The sequence below is a fragment of the Salvelinus alpinus genome, chromosome 8, assembly GCF_045679555.1.
Source record: "Salvelinus alpinus chromosome 8, SLU_Salpinus.1, whole genome shotgun sequence".
Lineage (NCBI taxonomy): Eukaryota > Metazoa > Chordata > Actinopteri > Salmoniformes > Salmonidae > Salvelinus > Salvelinus alpinus.
In genome coordinates, this window is record NC_092093.1 from 84,328,827 (window position 1) to 84,352,825 (window position 23,999).

At 42.8% G+C, this 23,999-nt stretch overlaps 1 protein-coding gene across 3 annotated transcripts in view; it reads right to left on the reverse strand.

The window, feature by feature from the left end:
• LOC139583787 (transcriptional activator GLI3-like) overlaps positions 1-23,999 on the reverse strand; it is a 178,805-nt gene that overhangs the window by 61,483 nt on the left and 93,323 nt on the right. For all 3 annotated transcript variants that reach the window (XM_071415242.1, XM_071415243.1, XM_071415241.1), the window contains exon 4: positions 16,610-16,715. In XM_071415242.1, the coding sequence (XP_071271343.1) occupies positions 16,610-16,715 (106 nt within the window). The remainder of the gene's footprint in view (positions 1-16,609; positions 16,716-23,999) is intronic.

The window sequence follows — 23,999 nt, forward strand, 5'->3', positions numbered from 1 at the left end:
TACACAGGAATCTATCGCTGGACACAGGAAGCTGTGTGGAGATGAGAGGGAGGGCCCGATCTCTCTCTCTCACACAAGCAGACACACACACACACACACATCGTTGTCTTGCCAGAAGGATGCACATCTCAGCAGGCACGTACGATACTCCATGCTATGACGAAGATAACAGGTGTTGTTCAACAGGAGGCAATGAGTGTGACAGGCTCAAGTCATAACAACCGGGCCCAGGTGTCAGACACACACACACGCACATACACTCAAAGAAAAATGCACGCACGCACACACACACATAAACACACTCCTGTGAACTCGGCGCTCCGACAATGTGAACCAGTGTGAAGTGGGGTCATGGGTCATACTCAGTGTTTCACATCTCCCTGGATATACACTGAGTGTACAAAGCATTAAGAACACGTAATCATTAGGGAGGAGATGCAAACCCAACCTTAGATCAGTGTCTACATACTTACTGTACTGTGTGACCTTGGAAATTACCATGGAGTAAAATGGCAGGCAAGGTCAACTTGTAGTACCACACACTTTTCAGTTGTCTATAAAAGCCCCTATAGCACTGTTCCAAATTATGGCAAAACACTATTACCATGAATGAGTGTTTGAGCCTTTTTAAAGAAACACTTATATTTCAGCTTGCTTCTCTGCAGGCTTTTCACAGGCTGTTTGGAAAACCATTTCCACACTATAATTAAACTTAATTTCAGCCATCGAGATAAGGACGTCTACCGAAGTAAATCAACAAAGTGTTCACAAAAAAATGAAACATAAAAGTGAAATCATACAAAATGAGCCTGCCTTTTTTCATGTAATTTTAAGTGGGCTTGGAAGTTCAGGCAACAAACATGAGACCAATGTCCATTTTTATGCTCCTCTTTCGTACTTTACGGTTCATTGTGGTTCGATAAATGTGCTCCAAGTAACACCGAAGAATCCACTGTAACCACTCTCTTTCATTTCACTTTTCCAAAAAGTCACACTAGGTTGCTCTCGTTCAAAGTGAGAGTCAACAGTAAATACAGGTGGACTTAACCTTTTTCACAGGGTTTGTTTGAGTTCCTCTGGCATGCCCCAGGCTACAGAGAGGAGAATAGGGGACTCCTGGGTGTTGAAAGAGAACAGCTTCAGAAAGAGGAGAGCAAGTACATCTATCGCCAGCACATCCTCTCAGAGAATGTCTGCCTAGCCTCTGTGTGTTACAAACGCACGTACGCAGCACGCACACATACACACACACAGTGCCTTACACAGTGACAGAGACTAACGCCTGCAGACAAATAGGGTCAGGTATCCTCTACACCCCATAGCCTCACTAACCCTACTAGCCTGTAATGAGTTGTGGTGTTGGGGTTTGAGCCAGTCGGTCCGGGAGTGTGTGTGTGTGTGTGTATGTGCATGCGTGTGTATGTGTGTATCCCATCCTAAGTGAGAGAGGAGAGGGGATCCAGAGGTGAACGTAGCCCAGGGCTGATAGGGCAGTGGTGTATCAGTGTACTGGCTAGAGAGAGCGCCCCATGAACCACCTCAATTCACTCTGTCACAGTGGGCCTCAGAAATGAACCACTGTACAGACGGACTCAAGCAAAGCACAAACAAAACACACAGTGACCAAGAAGGAGAGTCCCGCTGCTGGAGAGGGCTAATCCTTCAGACAGAAAGCGAGAGAAAGAGAGGACAGGGAGACTGAGAGAAGAGGAAAAAGAAAGAGAAAGAGGATTCATCAGGTTAAAGGCTCAGTGCAGTCAAAAACGTGAAATTCTCTGTGTTTTACTTTCCCAACATTTTGTTGTGTTAAAGCTTGAAATGAAAATGTATTGAATTAAAAATGTTGGTCATTGGCCTACACGCAATATCCCATAACGTCAAAGTGGAATATATATTTTTTTTATGAATTAAAAATGAGAAGCTGAAATGTCTTGAGTCAATAAGTATTAAAAACTTTTTTAAACTTTTTAAAAATAATTATGTAACAAGACACATAATAAGTTGAATGGACTCACTCTGTGTGCAATAATAGTGTTTAACATGATTTTTGAATAACTACCTCATCTCTGTACCCCACACATACAATTATCTGTAAAGTCCCTCAGTCAAGCAGTGAATTTCAAACACAGATTCAAACACAAAGACCAGGGAGGATTTCCAATGCCTCACAAAGAAGGGCACCTATTGGTAGATGGGTAAAAATAAAAAAGCAGATCTTGAATATCCCTTTGAGCATGGTGAAGTTATTAATTACACTTTGGATGGTGGATCAATACACCCACTCACGACAAAGATACAGGCGTCCTTCCTAACTCAGTTGCCGACGAGGAAGGAAACCGCTCAGGGATTTCACCATGAGGCCAATGGTGACTTTAAAACAGTTACATAGTTTAATGGCTGATAAGAGAAAACTGAGGATGGAGCAACAACATTGTAGTTACTCCACAATACTAACCTAATTGAGTGAAAATAAAGGAGGCTTGTACAGAATAAAAATATGAAAAGTGTGATGTTTGGGGCAAATCCAATACAACACATTACTGAGTACCACTTTCCATATTTTCAAGCTGCATGCTTATGGGTATGCTTGAAATCGATTGTTAAGGACTGAAAAGTCCTTAAGGACTGAAAAGTCTGAAAAGTCCTTAACAAAGGACAATAACCTAAAACACAAGACAAATCAACACTAGAGTTGGTTACTAAGAAGACAGTGAATGATCCTGAGTGACCCGAGTTACAGTTTTGACTTAAATCTGCTTGAAAATCTATAGCAAGACTTGAAAATGTTTGTCTAGCAATGATCAACAACCAATATGGCAGAGCTTGAAGAATTTTGAAAATCCAGGTGGTGTAAAGCTCTTAGAGACTTACCCAGAAAGACTCCGCTGCCAAAGATGTTCTCTACGACTGGTATTGACTCAGGGGTGTGAATACTTATGTAAATGAGATCTTTCTGTACTTAATTTTCAATACATTTTCAACATTTTCGAAAAACATGTTTTCACTTTGTCATTATGGGGTATTATTGTGTGTAGATGGGTGAGAAATAATATATTTAATCTATTTTGATTTCAGGCTGTAACACAACAAAATGTGAAATAAGTCAAGGGGTATGAATACTTTCTGAAGGCACTGTATATTTCCACACTACGAGGTTGGAATAATACTGTGATATTGTGAAAATTATGATAATGCCCTTTTAGTGTAAGAGCTGTTTGAAAAGACCGCCTGAAATTTCAGAACGTTTTGGTGGGATGAGTTTTGGCCTGCCTGGTGACATCACCAGTGACATCACCAGGCAGTACAATAGTTAATAGACCATTAAGAAAGAGAGTTCCAAACCTCTCTGCCAATAACAGCTAGATTTCAGTTTTCCCTTCCCCACTCAGACCACTCCCAGACAGTCCTAGCAAATTTCTTGCTTGAGAAAGCCTCTGTGTGTTACAAACGCACATACGCAGCACGCACACATACACACACACAGTGCCTTACACAGTGACAGAGACTAACGCCTGCAGACAAATAGGGTCAGGTATCCTCTACACCCCATAGCCTCACTAACCCTACTAGCCTGTAATGAGTTGTGGTGTTGGGGTTTGAGCCAGTCGGTCCGGGAGTGTGTGTGTGTGTGTGTATGTGCATGCGTGTGTATGTGTGTATCCCATCCTAAGTGAGAGAGGAGAGGGGATCCAGAGGTGAACGTAGCCCAGGGCTGATAGGGCAGTGGTGTATCAGTGTACTGGCTAGAGAGAGCGCCCCATGAACCACCTCAATTCACTCTGTCACAGTGGGCCTCAGAAATGAACCACTGTACAGACGGGCTCAAGCAAAGCACAAACAAAACACACAGTGACCAAGAAGGAGAGTCCCGCTGCTGGAGAGGGCTAATCCTTCAGACAGAAAGCGAGAGAAAGAGAGGACAGGGAGACTGAGAGAAGAGGAAAAAGAAAGAGAAAGAGGATTTATCAGGTTAAAGGCTCAGTGCAGTCAAAAACGTGAAATTCTCTGTGTTTTACTTTCCCAGCATTTTGTTGTGTTAAAGCTTGAAATGAAAATGTATTGAATTAAAAATGTTGGTCATTGGCCTACACGCAATATCCCATAACGTCAAAGTGGAATATATATTTTTTTTAGGAATTAAAAATGAGAAGCTGAAATGTCTTGAGTCAATAAGTATTAAAAACTTTTTTTAAACTTTTTAAAAATAATTATGTAACAAGACACATAATAAGTTGAATGGACTCACTCTGTGTGCAATAATAGTGTTTAACATGATTTTTGAATAACTACCTCATCTCTGTACCCCACACATACAATTATCTGTAAAGTCCCTCAGTCAAGCAGTGAATTTCAAACACAGATTCAAACACAAAGACCAGGGAGGATTTCCAATGCCTCACAAAGAAGGGCACCTATTGGTAGATGGGTAAAAATAAAAAAGCAGATCTTGAATATCCCTTTGAGCATGGTGAAGTTATTAATTACACTTTGGATGGTGGATCAATACACCCACTCACGACAAAGATACAGGCGTCCTTCCTAACTCAGTTGCCGACGAGGAAGGAAACCGCTCAGGGATTTCACCATGAGGCCAATGGTGACTTTAAAACAGTTACATAGTTTAATGGCTGATAAGAGAAAACTGAGGATGGAGCAACAACATTGTAGTTACTCCACAATACTAACCTAATTGAGTGAAAATAAAGGAGGCTTGTACAGAATAAAAATATGAAAAGTGTGATGTTTGGGGCAAATCCAATACAACACATTACTGAGTACCACTTTCCATATTTTCAAGCTGCATGCTTATGGGTATGCTTGAAATCGATTGTTAAGGACTGAAAAGTCCTTAAGGACTGAAAAGTCTGAAAAGTCCTTAACAAAGGACAATAACCTAAAACACAAGACAAATCAACACTAGAGTTGGTTACTAAGAAGACAGTGAATGATCCTGAGTGACCCGAGTTACAGTTTTGACTTAAATCTGCTTGAAAATCTATAGCAAGACTTGAAAATGTTTGTCTAGCAATGATCAACAACCAATATGGCAGAGCTTGAAGAATTTTGAAAATCCAGGTGTGTAAAGCTCTTAGAGACTTACCCAGAAAGACTCGCTGCCAAAGATGTTTCTACGATGTATTGACTCAGGGGTGTGAATACTTATGTAAATGAGATCTTTCTGTACTTAATTTTCAATACATTTTCAACATTTTCGAAAAACATGTTTTCACTTTGTCATTATGGGGTATTATTGTGTGTAGATGGGTGAGAAATAATATATTTAATCTATTTTGATTTCAGGCTGTAACACAACAAAATGTGAAATAAGTCAAGGGGTATGAATACTTTCTGAAGGCACTGTATATTTCCACACTACGAGGTTGGAATAATACTGTGATATTGTGAAAATTATGATAATGCCCTTTTAGTGTAAGAGCTGTTTGAAAAGACCGCCTGAAATTTCAGAACGTTTTGGTGGGATGAGTTTTGGCCTGCCTGGTGACATCACCAGTGACATCACCAGGCAGTACATTAGTTAATAGACCAATAAGAAAGAGAGTTCCAAACCTCTCTGCCAATAACAGCTAGATTTCAGTTTTCCCTTCCCCACTCAGACCACTCCCAGACAGTCCTAGCAAATTTCTTGCTTGAGAAATTGCTCTTTGCTAAGAAGCTATTTTTGTTACTTTTTGACTATTTCATTGAAATCAATCACAGTAAGGTACTTCACTGTTACCCATAAATTATTTGATATTGAGATTTTTTTTAGATGTCTGCATTGGACCTTTAGAAAAACACAATTGTCCTCTTCAAGCAGTGAAAAAAAAGATCCATCAAATGTTTTCTAATATATACTCCTGTTAGAGGAGAAAGAGAGAGGGGGAAGGAAAAGAAAGCAAAGACTGGTTAGAGGAGGCAGGCAGGCGGCAGGGGCAGGTGGGAAAGTCAACACACACAGCCTACCTTATTCTTACCATTTCATCCATCTTGCTGGAGTACTAATAAAATGTCAAGTGGAGTTGCCTGATATTTAATCATGAACGGGCTGAGCTGCATAGTGGTACCCAGCCCCAGCACCACCGCCCCCGCAGCTCTGGCCCCAGCCCCGGCCCTTGACCTTATCAGGGTCTATGTTGGTTAAGTACAGGGGTGGCGGAGGATTCTTGAGCCTCATCAGGAAGAAAGACGTTTCACACACATACACAATCTCACCCACTACAGTAAGGCGCACACATAGCACATATAGCACATCACTAACATCAAAAGGTTCTCTATAAATGATATATTGTCTTCAGAGTGGTTTGGTGCATTAAATATAGTTATTAGAGTATGACATAGATAGAGATAAGAGAAAGTGTTCCACCGGGATGCTGGCCATGACTCCAATGCTTCCCACAGTTGTGTCAAGTTTGTTGGATGTCCTTTGGGTAGTGGACCATTCTTGATACACACAGGAAACTGTTAAGAGTGAAAAACCCAGCAGCGTTGCAGTTCTTGACACAAACCGGTGCACCTGGCACATACTACCATACCCTGTTCAAAAGCACCCATTTAAATATTTTGTCTTGCCCATTCAACCTCTGAATGGCACACATACACAATCCATGTCTCAATTGTCTCAAGGCTTAAAAATCCTTCTTTTAACCTGTCTCCTCCCCTTCATCTACACTGTGACATCAATAGGGATCATAGCTTCCACCTGGATTCATCTGATCAGTCTGTCATGATGGTTCTTAATGCTTTGTATACTCACTGTATATCCAAATTTGTAGGAACTTTCCCGTCTTCCAGTCCAATTTAATTCAACTTCCATCTCTCATTTATTAAAAAGCGATCTCTTTTGGACACACAAAATGCAACCTACTGACAAATACACACAGACAGAGCAGCGCCAAATGCTAGTTGCATTCCTTTCAACAGTTCCCGACACCCCGCAGCTGTGTGCATGGCTGTGCATATTTGTGCCGCTCCCGCCGGATGATGCGTGCAGAGAGATAGTTCACACGCTGACCCCTCTCTGAGAGAGTGAGGTATCATGGAAGATGAAGACAGCAGAGATGGGCTCTGTCTGTTGCTCATTCCAAACAGTTAAGATCCAAACAACAGTGTGAGAGATGAAAACATTCTTCTCACACATGAATAATGGACTTCAGATTTGATTGGATAAGAGATAACACGGTGCTCAAAGAATAGAGTAGCCGTATGCGAGTGTGATTAATATCCTTAGTGAAGGAAGTGAAGGAAGAAGAATAATTACAAAATGCCACGGTAGCTCATAAGAGAGAATGAGAATGTATAAAGGGCAAAACAAGGAGGAGTGAAAAGGAGAGAAGGAGAGGTAGAGAGTGGAGGAGAGGAGGTAATGAACTCATTTCCTTCACCGTTAAAGCTGTCAATGGCCTTCAGAACAGTTTAACAAATGTTAAACAAATGTTTTTTTTAAATCGACAACATGTGGTAATATTACACATTGTTACCTTTCTGTTTCCCCCCATTTACTTAAAGCTTGATGAGGGGAGAGATGGAGGGAGTGGACAGAGGGGGAAAAGAAAGGATTTCTAGCAAAAAGGAGGCAGAATTTACGACCCTGTTCCCTAGATCTCGTTACTTGCTGTAACTGGCCCCCAGAGTGAATTCCCAGGGCCCCGAGCCCAAGCCGGAATAATGGAAAGTCAACATTTTCTACACTTTCTTCTGACGGCCCACCGGGATGGTTCTGCCTGCCTCCACAAAGCAAGGGTCTGAGTCCCAACGCTGACTACATACTGTACTCTCTCTTCAATCACATTATTTTGACTCACTTTAAAGTGGCAATCTGTACATATTTTTTTGTACTTTAAATTAATTAAATATGGTCCTATAGCCATTCATTTTGATTAGAATCCCAGACTGCCCCTTTAACCTAACAACAATTATTAACTAATAGTAGGTTAGTATGCCGACAGACATGATATAATTAGATTTGTTGTTTTCTCAAATGTAGAACTATGTATAGCAATATCTATTTTCCAGTTTTCTTTTTACAAATGCATGTTACTATATATATTTTTTATTTTATTTTATGAAAATAATATTCTAAGATGAAAAAAACATCAAGAAACAAACACACACATGTTTCTGAACCTCTAGGCCAGTAGAAGGGTGGGAGGGGCCTTTACAAAGCCAATTAAGAGAAGGCACTGATGTGACAGCTGGCCCCTCCCACAAACCCATTACCCCCTTCAATCAACAGACAGGCCTCTGGGAATGTATTCATAAAGCATCTCAAAGTAGAAGTGCAGTTTAGGATCAGGTCCTCCCTGTCCATATAACCGTATTCCTTATGATCTAAAAGGCAGAACTGATCCTAGATCAGCACACCTACTGTGAGAGGTTTAATGAATACGGGCCCTGGAATTCTGGGATATACTGAGGTCTTCCTTATCAACGGCATTACCATAATCAATATTTAATATTAAAGTCAATTAGCCAACATTTGTAATGTCAATAATGTTGGTAAATGCAATTTAAAATGTTAAAACAGAGCATTTGTATAAAACACTGTGATAATGGTGACTTGGGAGTATTTTAAATGTCAACTGAAATCATAATAATGAATCACTTTCATCGTTGACATTTATTTTATAGCATATAAGCGGTTCATACACTTAGGTTATACAGTTACAATTGTATCTGCATTTTATTTTCTGAATCTTTATTAGGAAGAAAAATCTAAACATGAAAAGCATTACTCAACAAACCCTACTTAATATTTGAAATGGTGAGTGATGTAATGACATGGCTGTCGAATCTCCCCATTATGGAATTGACAGTTGAGCACAAGGCTTTGTTAACCTTAGGCAGATTGAACACACACACACACAGGCCCGCACGCACACACGCGCATACACACACGCACACATACACACAGTGACAGGCTGACTGACACACACAGCTAGCTGTTAGCACCTGTCTGTTATCTCCTCTCCTCCAGACTTTCTCTTCCATTGTGCAACATGGGCGAGCTACAAATTGAGATCTCAAATATAAACAGGAGGGCAATAGATTTCTGTACAGAAAATCAAGTGTACTAATGTGTTACATGTGGAAATTCAAAAGGCCACTAGTAGATAGATAGATATTATTCTTGTAGTCAAAGAAATAATTTGCTGTATAGTCTTAAATTAATTAAACCTACAAAGATCAAAGGAAATGTACGGCGAAATGACTGACTGGGTTATTCATGTTACCCATATTGTTACTACTCAATAAAAATGTGAATTACCAGTGCCACATTCTCATTTCTTTTGGTACATTTACAAATTAATGAAAGGGGCATTTCAATAGCTGTTGAGTTGGGTTGAAACAAACATGTATGACATCAAATAAATTCTAACAACAATGTAGTACACAGTAGAACCTACTATTACAATTAAAATGGTTATGTAGCTGTGAGTTTAGTATGAATAAATACCCATTATAAATACCCTTGATTCTTAAACACAATTTCAGCAGAAACATACATGTAATAACCAGCAGAAATGTAAAAAATATGTATTCCATATGCCCTAAAAAAAACAAATGCTAAACTTTCCACAACCGTGTACGTGTAATAACCATAGTAATAGAATCACAAAAATATATTTATATGTTAATAACAGCAGCTATGAAATAGAATTTAGCAACATGTCTAAACAGGTTTCCTTGGGTAATGACTCAACTGTAAACCAGAGCAGGGCTTGTCACATGTCTAATCTACCAAAGACTTTATTTTTTCTAAACCTGCAGTATCCATCAACCACAAAATGCACTGGTGCCTTCAAAATATCACGCTTCGTCGCACAGTCATTGGGGGAAAAAAGAAGACACCATCCATTTAGGTTTTCAAAACTGGTATATTACAACAAAAATTATATAACTTCAAACTGCCCACAATTATGCTTATAGGCATTTATCTCGTTTTCTCTCTAGATCCTGAAATTGCTTGAGAAAAAAAAGAGAGGGAAGCGATACTTTACCCCCGCCTCTCCCGCCCATTTCACAGAGCGCACGCAACTTTCTTTTTCTTCCCTATTTTTTCCTCCAGTGAAAATTGAAGGGGCTTTATGTCAAATAAGGCTAAAGCCAGCCACTCCATATCAAGCAACGCAGCGCGAAAATTACTGTGGCCATGATAAGACTGCCAGATAGAGTGGGAGAGGAGAGAGAGGAGAGAAGAGGGGGGAAGGAAAGTGAGAGGAGGGGGAAAAACGAAAAGGAAGTGACTCTACTCAATTATACTGCTAAATTGGTACGACTGAAAATGTTTCATTCAGGTGACTGATAGTATCGGTGAAACGGCATTGCAGATAAATAAAAGGGGACTTTTGTCAAGAATAAACACCATTAATCATGAAGCCAGTTACCGCGTGACCGCCTGTCCAACGAATACAGCCTGACGCCACAGAGAAAGTATTTTAAAAAGAAGGGAGGAGGAGTGGAGGAGTGGATGGGGGGAACCTGGTGACTTCACCAGAAGGAGGGTGACCTACGAATTCGCAGGGAACGGGGATAAGGGGGGAAAAGGGAGGGAGATGAGAAAAGTGGTGTTCTCCTCCTTCTCATTACTGACAGAAGCCACATAGAGATCATCTAGAGATGATAAGGAAATGATCATTGGAATTTAATAGAATTTATAGTCCCATTTTATATTTATTACAATTTATCAAGGTTTAATATTACCATGATTTATTTAGGGTAAAGGAATAAATATAGGCGTATACTAAACAGGTTCATTTATAGGGAATTTACAAATGGTTTACAGAGATTTATGAACACATTAATAAACGTATACTCAATAAACAGAAAATGAAAACTGCCAATGTTTGCAAACGTTGAAGGAGTGAATACGAAATGATAAAACTGCTTCACATACAGTAAGAAAGGGTGAAACATCGGCCCAAAATAAATAAAACCCTCAACACATGAAAAAGAAAATCCAAAGGAAAGCTTCAACATGTCTCCATACAATTCCAGTATTTTCCTGTAGCTCTTTATGAAAGCTGTTACACTATGCCTTTTGTCATTCTTTTGTAATGAAGTAAGTGTGTGTGTGTGTGTGTGTGCGTGCGTGCGTGCGTGCGTACGTGTGTGTGATGCCAGGCGTCTTACCATCTGGAGTAGATGAGAAATCTGGAGGGAGGTGTGGAGATAAGACTGTGGTCTTTATGCTAAGCAGCGCGCCGCTCCTCAATGTCCACATTTGGCTCTCTGACAACAGTTTATGTAAATAACCAAACAAAATGGCGTACACCTAAAGAACACACTCTACTCTCAGCCAAAAGGACACAGAGCGAGAGAGAGAGAGAGAGAGAAAGCACAAAAATGCAGATATGGAGGTGGAAAAATTACAATTCATTTGATAGATAATGGGGGAAAAACAGCTCTTGGTCCGTTGGTTGTAGTTCCGAAACTATGTGCCGCTTTATACATGAATTTTTCACATGTTCAACAAGGTTTCAGTATGTTGTTACTAAGATGGAATATCATTCTCATAATTGCATGAAAATCAATTACACCCTTTTTTGGGCAGTTAACTATGGTTTCACTGCAGCCGACTACAGAGTGCTGATGTTGTATTGAATGAATGGGACCTGCTGCTTTCCCCTGGTAGCCTCACAGAATACCTTACAGTCCGTTTGGGGACCACAGCTGTACAAATACACTTCTGAATGCAATAACACCACAGACAGGACGCAGCATACCTTTACAGGCCCAACACACACACACGCACACATACGCACACAGACACACCTCCACCCCCTTCCAGAGTCAGAATCCACGTGTCTATTCACACAGAACATTGTGCCAAATCAGTATGTTTTCCTTTTCCCAAAAGGTTTTCCATTATCATCTTTATATTGTGACTTTGACATCATTACTATGACACAAACAATGTCATAGAGAATCCTCAGGAGACTTTACAAACAAGTGGCAGATGTAACGGTAACATGACAAATCGCACACGTTATCTGAGTGGATACGAATCTGTGGAGATACAGTACCTACATTTAAACATTCCATTGTGTATTGTACTCAGGAGTAGATCATTCAAGCTAATTCTTAAGCAAATGCCTGCAGTGTCTTCGGAAAGTATTCAGACCCCTTGACTTTTGTTAGGTTTCAGCCTTATTCCAAAATTGCTTAACAGCTAATTTCAGGTCTCTCCAGAGATGTTCGATCGGGTTCAGGCCCGGGCTCTGGCTGGGCCACTCAAGGACATTCAGAGACTTCTTGCGTTGTCTTGGCTGTGTGCTTATAGTCGTTGTCCTGTTGGAAGGTGAACCTTGTCCAAAGTCTGAGGTCCTGAGCTCTCTGGAGTAGGTTTTCATCAAGGATCTCTCTGTACTTTGCTCCGTTCACCGTATGGATGGTGCAATGTTTCCGTGACGCTTGGCATTCAGGCCAAAGAGTTCAATCTTAGTTTCATCAGACCAGATAATCTTGTTTCTCATGGTCTGAGAGTCCTTTAGGTGCCTTTTGGCAAACTCCAAGCGGGCTGTCATGTGCCTTTTACTGAGGAGTGGCTTCCGTCTGGTCACTCTACCCTAAATGCCCGATTGGTGGAGTGCTGCAGAGATGGTTGTCCTTCTGGAAGGTTCTTCCATCTCCACAGAGGAACTCTAGAGCTCTGTCAGAATGACCATCGGGTTCTTGTTCACCTCCCTGACCAAGGCCCTTCTCCCCCGATTGCTCAGTTTGGCCGGGCGGCCAGCTCTAGGGAGAGTCTTGGAGATTCCAAACTTGGGGACCTTCAATGCTGCAGACATTTTTTGGTACCCTTCCCCATATCTGTGCCTCGACACAATCCTGTCTTGGAGCTCTAAGGTTTTTGCTCTGACATGCACTGTCAACTATGGGACCTAATATAGACAGGTATGTGCCTTTCCAAATCATGTCCAATCAATTGAATTTACCACAGGTGGACTCCAATCAAGTTGTGGAAACATCTCAAGGATAATCAATGGATATAGGATGCACCTGAGCTCAATTTCGAGTCTCATAACAAACGGTCTGAATGCTTATGTAAATAAGGTATTTCTGTTTTTGTTGTTGTTTTTTTTACTTGTTTTCGCTTTGTCATTATGAGGTATTGTGTGTAGACTGCTGAGGATTTTTATTTATTTAATACATTTTAGAATAAGGGTGTAATGTAACAAAATATGGAAAAAGTCAAGTGGTCTGAATACTTTCCGAAGGCAACGACCGTGACTACGCAAACAGTTGCGAGTCAATTACTTATCCCCTAAGAGTGTTTTGTTGTTTCAGTGGCCACATTCAAGCACAAGGGCCTCTAACTCGCGAGTAAACTCCCATGCAGATAATTGACTTGTAGTCGAATACCTCTGTTTGTTCTCGGCCCGTATCCGGGTGACCGAGACCAGGCACTGTGCCACAAGAGAGGGCCTTTTGTTTCCGCCGGTAGTCCTCAGTCGGGCCAATAATGTCCCCTATGAAAGGCCCCAGCATCCCCCACAAAGCCCCCCAGCTCCCCAGTTCCCGATTAATCTAGGCCAACACAATGAGAGCGACGGTGGGGACGAGAGCTTTCATGGAGTCTGCTCTTCACTGGTCCATGTGTTTATTTAAGCAGGAAGTGAGGAAGCATCCTCTCTAGAGGAGGAAAAGGTCAGGTGTTTCTTGGTCAGAGACACTGAGGTAGTGGGGGAAGAGGCCTGCTGATCCTAGATCAGCTACACCGAGGTCCTATTCTATAGTCATTAAAAAGTGGTTGGTCAGAGCTCTATATGCTGAGGGTATTGATAAAAGACTCCACAGTTTCCCATTTTAGACGTGTAGGACTACAATCCTCTATTATGTGGAAATGGATAACTTTCTTGAACAGTACATCATCAATGCACCCACACAAGGACGGCAACCCCTGACCCTATCTTTAATATTGAATGGCATGGCCTTCCCATGCAATAATTCATAAACTAAACGATTATCCTAGCTCCTGCCTGTAATTGCACTCTTCCCTGCCTAATAGGGGTGGCATGCAGCAGGAGAGTGAGAGAGAGAGAGAGTGGAAAAACAAAGGACAGTTAATTTGTGATTTCCTCCGCTCATTTGAAGGCAAATTAAGTGTCAAGCAGCTAATACAGAGCATATTTCATTTTATGAGCTTTTAATTTAATTCCATCGGTCTCATTTCGCCGGGTGTCTTTAGCGTAGCGCCTTCGCTAACGCTCCGTCCTTCCTCCCTCGTCTGCGGCGCCGGGACATAAATAAACATGTTTCAATTAGACCTGTCACAATAATAGGACAGGATTCTGTTAATTTGCGACGTCGGTTGGACGGCAGAACGTATCATGAGAATATGAGGCGGCTGCGTGTTTTTCTACCGGACTAAATCCTAGCATTAGCGATGTTAGCGTTAGCGTGACAGCTAGCATTTCGAAGCTGGATTGATTGTACCGCCGTGGGGCCAGACCCACTGTAATTACCCGCTGTAATGAAACCTCTGTATGGGGAAGTAATGCCAATAATACTCTACTGTGTACTTAACCATATCTTAAGAGGGCTAATAACGATTAATTCTGCTCACTAAGGAGAGCTTGTCTTAAAACAATTCTATATTTCTGTCTAAACCCCCCCCCCCCCCGTCCCCCCCCCCGTCCCCTGCAGGGCCATGCATGTTCTCTCTGTGTGCAGGGCCATGATGGCATTGTTGGGGGTGACTGGATCAAAATGCTTCTTCGTAAGGAATTCCAAAACACTATCCAATGAGACCAAATTGCCAGATGTATTGTTCCAAAGTAATACTGAGTTTATGTTAGAGTCCAAATCTGAACCAAGGAACTACAGTAGCCTACATAACTCGGTAATCTGTCGATTGGACTGTACAAACCCTAAACATAACTTCAGTAACACAATGTAACAGTATTTCCTACTCTAAAAAGCAGCAAGAGTAATGACATTGAGAGCAGAGGGGTTAGAGCCTGTAAGTAAGCATTTCACTGTAAGGCCTACACCTGTTGTATTCGGCGCACGTGACAAATAAACTTTGATTTGATTTGAGATCTGAAAGGAACACGTGTAACTCGATAATGTGTGTACTAGTACCCAAGTCAATTTAAATAAGATCATCCACTAAACTGCCTTGTAATAATGAAAAATGGGGCCTTTCAGCGTGGCGTGTCATATTAAGCAGCAATACATGTGTATAAACAGCTCATAAGTACGGCAACGGTTGCCACGACTCACGACCATGCCTCCACTGACAGGTTGAGCAAACGAAGCGCACCAGCCAGATAACTCTTATCCGGACAGAGATCGAGTGACTGAACACGTTCGTTCTGCGCTGCGCAACTTCTCTTACCCCTTAATTTAATTCAGTGGGTTCCATGTCTCCCACTTCCCCCTAACCTGTGCTCCAGATCTCTCCAAAGCGCCTCTGACTGATAACAAACACGGCTGTTTGTTTGAGCCGTATTGGCGGCGCATGTTCTCTGCAGAAGCTAAATGCTCAATTATATTTGCCATTTTGTTTGCGTTGACACGGGGCATCAATCACTAAACCTTTTTTATTTCCTTGCCTCTCCCTCTCTCCTCTGAGACGGGGGGGGGGGGAGGGGGTGGGAGTGTGAGGGTGGGGGGGAGACATAAAAAATGCATTATGCTTAGTGGCACATCAGCAAGGGAGAGATATGACTCCTGAGAATGGGGGGGTTGATAATGAAGAAGAATTTCAAACATAATGTGGCCCAAGTAGCTGCCCCATCCAATTTGTCCCAGTCGCGCACTGATCGCTTCCTTGCTGTCTCTGGGTTAGAAATTAGTGCTGCAAGGGCGACAGAGCATCCACTACCAGCACTGACCGTTCAGGCAGAACAGAGAGCGAAAGCGGTGGAGTGAAAGAGAGAGAAAGAAGGGAGAGAGTGAAAGACAGTTAGAATGAGAGGGAATCTAATATGTGTGTTATTTGTGTGTGTGTGTGGGGGGGGGGGGGGGGGGTGCATACATGGTACAGGGTACAGTGCGTATGTCAGAAGAGATGTGTGTGTGTCAATGAAGGGGTGTGTGTCAGTTGAGATGTGTGTGTCAGTGAAGGAATGTCAGGTTGGGAGTCGACAAGACTTGATCACTGCGCTTATGAGAATAACCTGCTCAAGAGGCCCTAGTTTCCATGTTTCTGACACATGTTAATTTGCATGTCTCTGACATGTGGATCATGTTACTCCCAGACAGGGCCGTGGCCTTTGATCTGGAGAGCAGGGGAGCACAGAGCACCTCTGAGGAGGATGCAACATGCCTTGGGGTGTTGGAAACAGGAGCATCTTATTAATATTGCCATTAACACTACTGGGGGTTCTTGCTGATACCAATGATATGATACTGATATCCAAATCACTTCCCATTAGGCCTGACTGGTAGAATTGTACAAATTCCTCTGCATTATTTTATGCAAAAAAGAAGTGGATGTGTACGGGGATGGGGGGGTTGTGTGTGTGTGTGTGTGTGTGTGTGTGTGTGTGTGTGTGTGTGTGTGTGTGTGTGTGTGTGTGTGTGTGTGTGTGTGTGTGTGTGTGTGTGTGTGTGTGTGTGTGTGTGTGTGTGTGTGTGTGTGTGTACAGTCTGTGACACTCACACGTGTAGAGGGGGAACAGGGGACGGGTCGTAGATGTAGCGTCCCTGGGCATGTCTGTCGTCGATGGGCACCGGTGGATGGAAAGCAGGGAAAAACTGTGGCGGTGCTGCATATGGGGATAAAGAGAAAGAGAAAGAGAGAGAAAAATGTTAGAGATGACACTGCTACAGACAATCAGCCTTAAAGCCAATAACATTTATTTTATAAAGCCCTTTTTACACCAGAAGTTGTGACAAAGCACATATCTCTTTGCATGCCATGGAATCATTGGTTGCATGTATTGACTCAATGTGTTTTTGAGGGCATTACTAAGTAAATGTTCCTCTTCAGCCAGTCTTAGGACAGAGTAATGAAAAGCAGTGGTTGATATGTCAGGTTTTGGCCAGGACTGTTCTGGTTTTTTGTCACTAGATGTCCCCATTGCACCTTTTTTGTACCTTTTGTTTTTCCCTTGCTCTAATTATTGTTTGCACCTGTATGTCGTTCCCTTGTTAGTATTTAATCCCTGTGTGTTCCTCAGTTCCTTGCTCAGTGTTTGTATGTTAGCACCCAGCCCCAGCCCAAGCCTTGTTGTGAACATTTATTTTTCTCTTGTTGGATTTTCCAGAGGTTCTCTGGTTTTGTTCTTTTGTATTTTGGATTAGTCTTTCGAGGTTTGTTTTTCCCTTGCTGTTTTTAACACTTTGTGGATTTTCTTTGTATTTTGGAAGATATCTATTTTTTATTATAACACTGAGCCTTCTGTCAGGACCCGGTGCGAGAAACAGTCACTAAATCGGCAGAACCCAGAAGATGAGGCAGACACAGCAGTACTAGAGATGGTGGTTTAATAAAAAATAGATATCTTCCAAAATACAAAGAAAATCCACAAAGTGGTAAAAACAGCAAGGGAAAAACAAACCTCAAAAGACTAATCCAAAATACAAAAGAACAAAACCAGAGAACCTCTGGAAAATCCAACAAGAGAAAAATAAATGTTCACAACAAGGCTTGGGCTGGGGCTGGGTGCTAACATACAAACACTGAGCAAGGAACTGAGGAACACACAGGGATTAAATACTAACAAGGGAACGACATACAGGTGCAAACAATAATTAGAGCAAGGGAAAAACAAAAGGTACAAAAAAGGTGCAATGGGGACATCTAGTGACAAAAAACCAGAACAGTCCTGGCCAAAACCTGACATGATAGCCATCTTTCAGGAGGCCCTGCCAAAATGAGACCTCATTAAAAATAACTCAACTAAAAAGCCTCACTGCCTTGGAATGTTCACTAAGAAGTGCACTTAAAACATCTCAAAATAAACTGAGACACAAATTAACCGCAAGACTTTTGCCTTTTGTCTTGCTGTAAGGCTGATCAGGCATAAATACACTTTTTACACAAAGACTAACACTGAGGAACAGCCATTGAAACAGAGGGAATAGGGAGAAAAATGGAGGACGCGTTTGGAAATCATTTCAGGCAGGGAAATGATTCGTCACAACTGTCAGAGAGAAGTATCTAATTCCCCAGATAAAACATTTAAACATTTGCATAATATCACCACTTTGCTATTTTTACCCTCTGAGAGAGAGAAGCTGCTGAATTGTTGCATGGGCTGGAAACATACAGCTACATAAGTTCAAGTATCCTCACCTCAACTGCAACATCTACCCTATGGTATACAATCCCCCAAGCAAGTGCTGGAATGCTGTGTTTTGAATACTTCATATATCCATTGTAGGAGAAGTTCAGTATGAGCTATGTCTATTTAAGTGCATCTTGCCCACACTAACCGAGGGGCTACTTGAACCCTTGTGAAAACGGAAAGGGTTAAAACACACACACACACACACACACACACACACACACACACACACACACACACACACACACACACACACACACACACACACACACACACACACACACACACACACACACACACACACACACACACACACACACACACAGGTAATACACATTCAAACAGGGAGGGGAGGAGGGCGCTTTGTGATAGGAGGTGTTTTTAGCGTGTAAACATCTGGCGCCCGTGTGCCAGCAGTAGTGGGATGGGCAGGCTGCCAGGCAGCCAGGGGGAGTGGTGCCCAACAGCTGGATCTAGTTGTGCACCCTGGTCAATGCCAAACATAGGGCCCACTGCTGGGCAGCAACACAGAGAGGTTTATCCCCCCTGGCTCACTCAGGCTTGCTGCTCTACCTCAAGTACCTCATCACTTACTAGCTCATCACTCACTACCTCAACACTCACTGCCTCAACACTCACTGCCTCAACACTCACTGCCTCAACACTCACTGCCTCAACACTCACTGCCTCAACACTCACTGCCTCAACACTTATTATCTAAACACTCATTATTAACAGGTTGGCTGATCACTACCTACCCTGCCCAAGCTCTACCAACAGGACAACACGGACAAGCCTTGTTTAGTGGACCTGCAGTGCATGCAGGTCTTAAAAGGGAAAGGTGTTGTATCACGCATCATGTAAGCAGATGGATATAAATCAGATGCATCCTGGTGAATAGATCAGGAATGTTTTCTATGATTGCATACCAGTTGTGTAAGCCTTCCTAAATAATGGCTTGCATTGTTTATCAAAATAGAGTAATACAGCACAAATCATGGCTTTAACAAGGAAAGTAACACTTTGATCATGAGGCTCAAAAACATACCGTGGAACAAATCTGTACTATTAAATTCCTTTCCATTGTCTTACACGAATGTGAAAATGTATTTGAACTGAACTTGTTTTTGTGAGAAAGATAGGACGTCAAAAGAGACGTGATAGCTAAATGCCTACTGCAGCAGCCCTCTGGCACCTTGTTTGACTATCTATCTCTTTGATAGCTTCCTTCTGAGGAATCATGTTTGGCCTAGCTCTCCTTCTCTATTTCCAGGTCTTCTCTGAAGGAGAGGAATCTGGAATCTGCTATCAGTTATGTTTATCTAACACAGTCTTAAAGTTATTGGCTCGAATACACTAAGAGCAGTATTGGTTTGCTAGGGTCTCTAAGCCGTGTCCTTGACTACTCATGTGAAACCCTGGGCTAAAACGTCAACCTGTGAGGCAGGGCAGAGGTCTATGGAGGGACTATAGAGATTTCAAATTGCAGAACCTCTCCTGCTCCAGTCTGAATGATACTACTTCTCCTCCTCCATCTCCTCTACCACACCCGCCTCTCCACTCTGGATTACCCAGATCCCCAACTCTGTTTATCCCTCTGGAGCTGCTCACTCAACAAAACCCTGTGCCTTCCCCCTCCTTCTTCCTTCTTTCCTCCTTGAGTTTCCTATTCTCCTTTCCTCCCTCCTGGTCTTAGCCAACACTCCTCACTCGCCTCAGCCTACAGCAGTCAGTTAAGGGAGCTGCTTCATTTGAATCCCTGTCTGAAGTTTACTTTAGCAGGGCCCCTATCTAAATAGGTTGTGCCACCTATCTAAATAGGCTCTGTCACACTACCTCCATTAGGAAGGCAAACAGCCCTGTGTGCCACTTGAGGGAATGTATACAGTTCAGAGAACAAGGGAAAGAGAGAGAGAACAAGGGAAAGAGAGAGAGAACAGAACAGAGAGAGAGAGAGAGAGAGAGAAGAGAGAGAGAGAGAGAGAGAGAGAGAGAGAGAGAGAGAGAGAGAGAGAGAGAGAGAGAGAGAGAGAGAGAGAGAGAGTGAGTGTGTGGGGGAGAGAGAGTGTGGGGGAGAGAGAGAGAGGGTGGGAGAGAGAGAGAGGGATATGACTCCATTCCACAATCCATCTCCACTGTCTCCTGTGGGGACTACTTGGTTGACTGGGAGTAAATTGCCCCTGCATGTATTCAGGGGCCTCTTTAGAATACAGACACAGCTGGAGGTTATATAGAGTTAATGCGCGTGTCACAGCTTTTACCGTCCCCACCGCCGATATAGTAAACCATTACAGGGTAAAGCGTAACTTGTGGGGCAAAAGGCACCCTATTCCATATTTAGTGCACTCGTTTTTACTGGTTAAAAGTTATGCGTTACACTGAGTGTACAAAACATTAGGAACACCTTCCTAATATTGAGTTGCACCCTCTTTTGCCATCAGAACAGCCTAAATTCGTCGGGGCATGGACTTTACAAGGCGTCAAAAGCTTTCCACAGGAAAGGCCCATGTTGACTTCAATGCTTCCCACAGTTGTGTCAAGTTGGCTGGATGTCCTTTGGGGTGTGGACCATTCTTGATACACATGGGAAACTGTTGAGCGTGAAAAACCTAGCAACTTTGCAATTCTTGACACACTAAAATAAGTGTGCCTGGCACCTACTACCATACCCAGTTCAAAGGCACTTAAATCTTCTGTCTTGCCCATTCACCCTCTGAATGGCACACATACACAATCCATGTCTCAGTTGTCTCATGGCTTAAAAATCCTTCTTTAACCTGTCTCCTCCCCTTCACCTTTTGACGGGTTGATCATTTGAATCAGCTGTGTAGTGCTAGGGCAAAAACAAAAATGTTCACCCCTTTGGGTCCTCAGGACCAGGACTGAGAACCAGTGATTACACTAATTGAAATGGATTTAACAAGTGACATCAATAATGGATCATAGCTTTCAGTCTGTTATAGAAAGAGCATGTTTTGTACACTCAGTGTAGACAGGGAATAGGGTGCATTTTGGGACGCATCCATACTGTATTGTACCAGCCAAATACAGTATGTCACTAACAGACCAAAACCCTCAGAAATAATGGGGCACAGTCAGGCAACTTTTTGCTTTGGAGAGAGGGGGGGGGGGGGGGTGTGGTGTATCAAAACGTGTCAATTTGAGTACATTTCCGAAACAGCAACTCATCAACAATTCACCACTATCCAGTACCAAATAAGTTTACAATTCTTTTGAAATATTTTAATGACCCTGCATAACTTTGCATGGGAGCAGTATGCATTTTTGTTTCATTTTGTTTTTTAGAGATGGAACTCATTAAGACATGATTACAAATGGGGTCTGTAATGAAAGGGCAAATTAGTGGGCAACTTTGACCAGACTCATTAGTTGTAATTCAACACCAAACACAACAATAGCCTGCTGCTTCCCCTTCATTATGAAGAGGATGAAAATTACTTTTTATTTTATAGGACACTTAAAAGATTTTAAAGAGGGGGGGGGGGGGGGGTAGAGAGAATAAAGCCTGAAGCATATCATTCTAGTTGGTTGTTATTAGATCATTTCCTTCCGTTATGTGAGAAAGGTAAGGTCTAATACAAAGTGTATCATTCTTTTTTATTCAACTAGGCAACGGCCATAGTTTGTGTTGCCGCACTTGAAAATAATCTGAATAGTCAACTATACTCGTATCGAATCTGAACCGTAATTTGACATAAACAATATCTCTGTTACCTAATCAGAAGAGTTGATGACTTGTCATAACTGAGATTCCTCCTGACCCGTACTGAGTGCTCCCTGACTCTCATCTGGCACTGTCTTTGTCCCAAATGGCACCCTCCCCAAAGTGTGCCCTATTACGTATAGTGCACTACTTTTGACCAGTGCACTAAATAGGGGATAGGGTGCCATTTGGGATGCAGGCACTGTGTCATCTGCAGCTTGACACTGAGGAAGAACAGTCATCCAGAAGAACAGTCATCCAGAACCCACTGAGCTTCTCCCCTGCAGCCTAATACTGCACTAAATAGGGGATAGGGTGCCATTTGGGATGCAGGCACTGTGTCATCTGCAGCTTGACACTGAGGAAGAACAGTCATCCAGAACCCACTGAGCTTCTCCTCTGCGCCTCGAAGTTCTGGTGCAATGGCACAAAGACGCAGTGACAGATTGTCATAACAGACTAAAGCGGAGTGGGAAAAGGGCTGCTGCCGGGGCCTGCTCTGCTCCAGAGGTTTGTGAATGGGTAATGTGGAACATATGACGGGGCGGTGCTGGGCCTGCCAAGTTTCATTACGCCACTTCTCTCCTCGCTCATGATCTCAGCACTCAGGCACGCTCGCCTGCACCGCTGCCCCTAGCCAGACGAAGGCTGAGGAGCGAGTAGAGGAGCGATAGCTTAGTTGAGTGTGTGAGAGATGCTCGTTGAGTGTGTCTGGGGGGGGGGGGAAGGTGTGTGGGCGTGTGTAAATTACTGTGAGTAACAGCATATGTGCATGAATGAGTGAGTGTGTGCATACACACACACACACGTATGTACCGCTAAGCAAGACCTAACGTAAACCCCTCTGCAATCCCCTCCTTGTCTCTCCACTCCACAAACTGTGTGACATGTCCACCACAAACACCTCCGCATGATCACCAATCACACCAGCACACCTGTGTCTGTGTTTGGCTACAACTGTTCACATGAAAGGAACCCCATGCGAGTGTGTGATGTTGGAGGTTATTTTGGGGGATCAACCCCTGCTCTGGTTGCTTGCTTGTGTTTGCTCACACTGAGACCTCAAGCGGAACATGTAAATAACACATTCCGGGACTGTTTAGCTAAGCTCAGTGGGAGTTGCTGTTGACTTTTGGAGTGGTTTGCTTAATTACGGTCCCAGACTGTTGTACGTCTAATAGGCTAATTACCGCTGAATAAATTAGCCTAATGCTCCAGCTGTGCTGAGGCTCTCTGCAGTACTGTACGAGGTGTGTGTGAGTGGCCTAGACTCAGGAAAACATCTAGTGTGTGTGTGTGTGACTGAGGAGCAAACAAATCCTTTACTCAGCAAAGACTAACTGTGAAAGAGAAGACAAGGCGAGAGAGGTAGAGGTTAAATAAAATGCCATTCATCAACGAGAGAAACATTGGCAGATCGCACTTTCTCCTTTACCAGTAAATCAATACAGTTCTCCTCTCTGTCTCTGTCTCTGTCTCTACTGCAGAAGTCACTCTACGCAAGGTCTTTTGGTCTGTGCTTAGGCATTGCTGGCCGTTTAAACCAATAAGGCCACATACTGTAGTTGTTTAAACCAATCAGGAAGCAGGCTAGAGATCAGGGTTGATATTAGGCAAACAAATATGTTTGGTCAAAGTAACTTACCCTCCCTTATTCCCCCTACCGTACCCCTCTTACCCCACCTCAAACAGCTCAATGGAAGTCCCGCATCTGCAAGAGATTTACCAAGTGGAGTCAATATTAACAAATTGCGCACCCGGCAAGGGCCCTCCCTCCCTCCTCCCTCCATTCCAGTACAGAGCAGCAGAGAAGTGAAGGTTATTTCATGGGGTCCTCTGCGGAGCGCCAATCTATCTCCTGCATTTGGTGAATTCCTCCAGATTGCCTTAGCTGGGGAGCAGAACAAAGCGCCGTGCGTCGGTTCACCCTCCTCTTCCTCCCTCTCCTTCCCCTCCCCCCTTTCCCAGCTGGGTAGAGATTTACACAGCGATTTAGTGGCAGAAACACTGCACTAAAACTCTCTAGTCTCCACTCT